This window comes from Trichogramma pretiosum, unplaced genomic scaffold, assembly GCF_000599845.2.
Source record: "Trichogramma pretiosum strain Unisexual culture from Peru unplaced genomic scaffold, Tpre_2.0 scaffold33, whole genome shotgun sequence".
NCBI lineage: Eukaryota > Metazoa > Arthropoda > Insecta > Hymenoptera > Trichogrammatidae > Trichogramma > Trichogramma pretiosum.
The window spans coordinates 1,063,115-1,064,255 of NW_019641610.1; the positions used below are offsets into that span (position 1 = coordinate 1,063,115).

Below are 1,141 nucleotides of genomic sequence, written 5' to 3' on the forward strand. Positions count from 1 at the left end.
GTTGTTGCGCGACGCGCAAATTTCTTCACTCTCCGTCTAGCCTTTATACGATTCAGACGAAAATAAACTATTATAAAAATTCAATCCATCAGTGTTTTCTTCGTAGCTCCAAATAATTTTTTATTTCAATCCCTCATTTACATTTTGGTGCCGAAACCCGGGAATCTAATCATCTTGTAATTCGTGTGGTGATTAATTGGTGAGGTGATAAAAAATTGAGCTACGGAGAAGGATAGTTCAGTTCATTATGGCAAATGTTGGACGTGTCGGGCCTATGCCCGTTCAAGCGGCGCCTCCAGCTCGTCGCAGAGGTAATGCTCGTGCTCCTGTTCCTGTCGCCGAGGACGTCGTGCCAGCCGCCGTCCAAGCTGCGCCTCCAGCTCGTCGCGGAGCCGCTCTTCCAGCTCGTCACAGAGGCGGCGCTCGAGCTCTCGCGCGTGTCGCCGAGGACGTCGCTCCACCCGCCGTCCAAGCGGAGCTTCCAGCTCGTCGTGGTGCTGCTCCTCCAGCTCGTCGTGGAGCCGCTCTTTCAGCTCGTTGCAGAGGCGGCGCGGGAGCTCCCGCGCGTGTCGCCGAGGACGTCGCACCAGCCGCCACCCAAGAGGCGCCTCCAGCTCGTGGCAGAGGTGGCGCCCGAGCCCCTGTTCTTGATGACGAGTTCGTCGCGCCGGTCGCCCTTCAAGTGGCGCCCCCAGTTGCCGAGTTTGCTGCGCCCCAGCTTTCGCCTATTCACCGAGGAGCGTCAAATGTTCCACATCGAGTAGCTGTCGACAACAGAGGGGTAGCCGTTCGCACTTACTCCGATGAGTATGATATTTCTGATTCAGAGGGAACTTCAGCTCAGGTATGTGAATTTGATGGCGAGGAAGCAGAGTTTGAACCAGACGAGGAGTCCGAAAGAATCGACGGGGCTCTCAACGTTCAAGATCGTCAAGATTATCGTCAAGATTTTAGATATAATGCCGCGAGCAATATTTTCAATTCGAATATTTTTGATAATTTTGCGGGTCCACGTAATAGCACCGAGTTGCAAGTAGATTCTGGGCGAAATAGCGGAGTAATTGATGTATCAAATACCGATCCGATCAATCGCTTAGCTGATTTTTATCGCGTACGATCGATAATAATTCCGCGGTTGTAA

General features: G+C 52.5%; 1 protein-coding gene across 1 annotated transcript; it reads left to right on the forward strand.

The window, feature by feature from the left end:
• Positions 1-247: 247 nt before the first annotated feature.
• On the forward strand, positions 248-1,141 carry LOC106648700. Its single transcript, XM_014365778.1, has one exon. It carries the CDS (start codon positions 248-250, stop codon positions 1,139-1,141), a length of 894 nt encoding a protein of 297 aa, XP_014221264.1.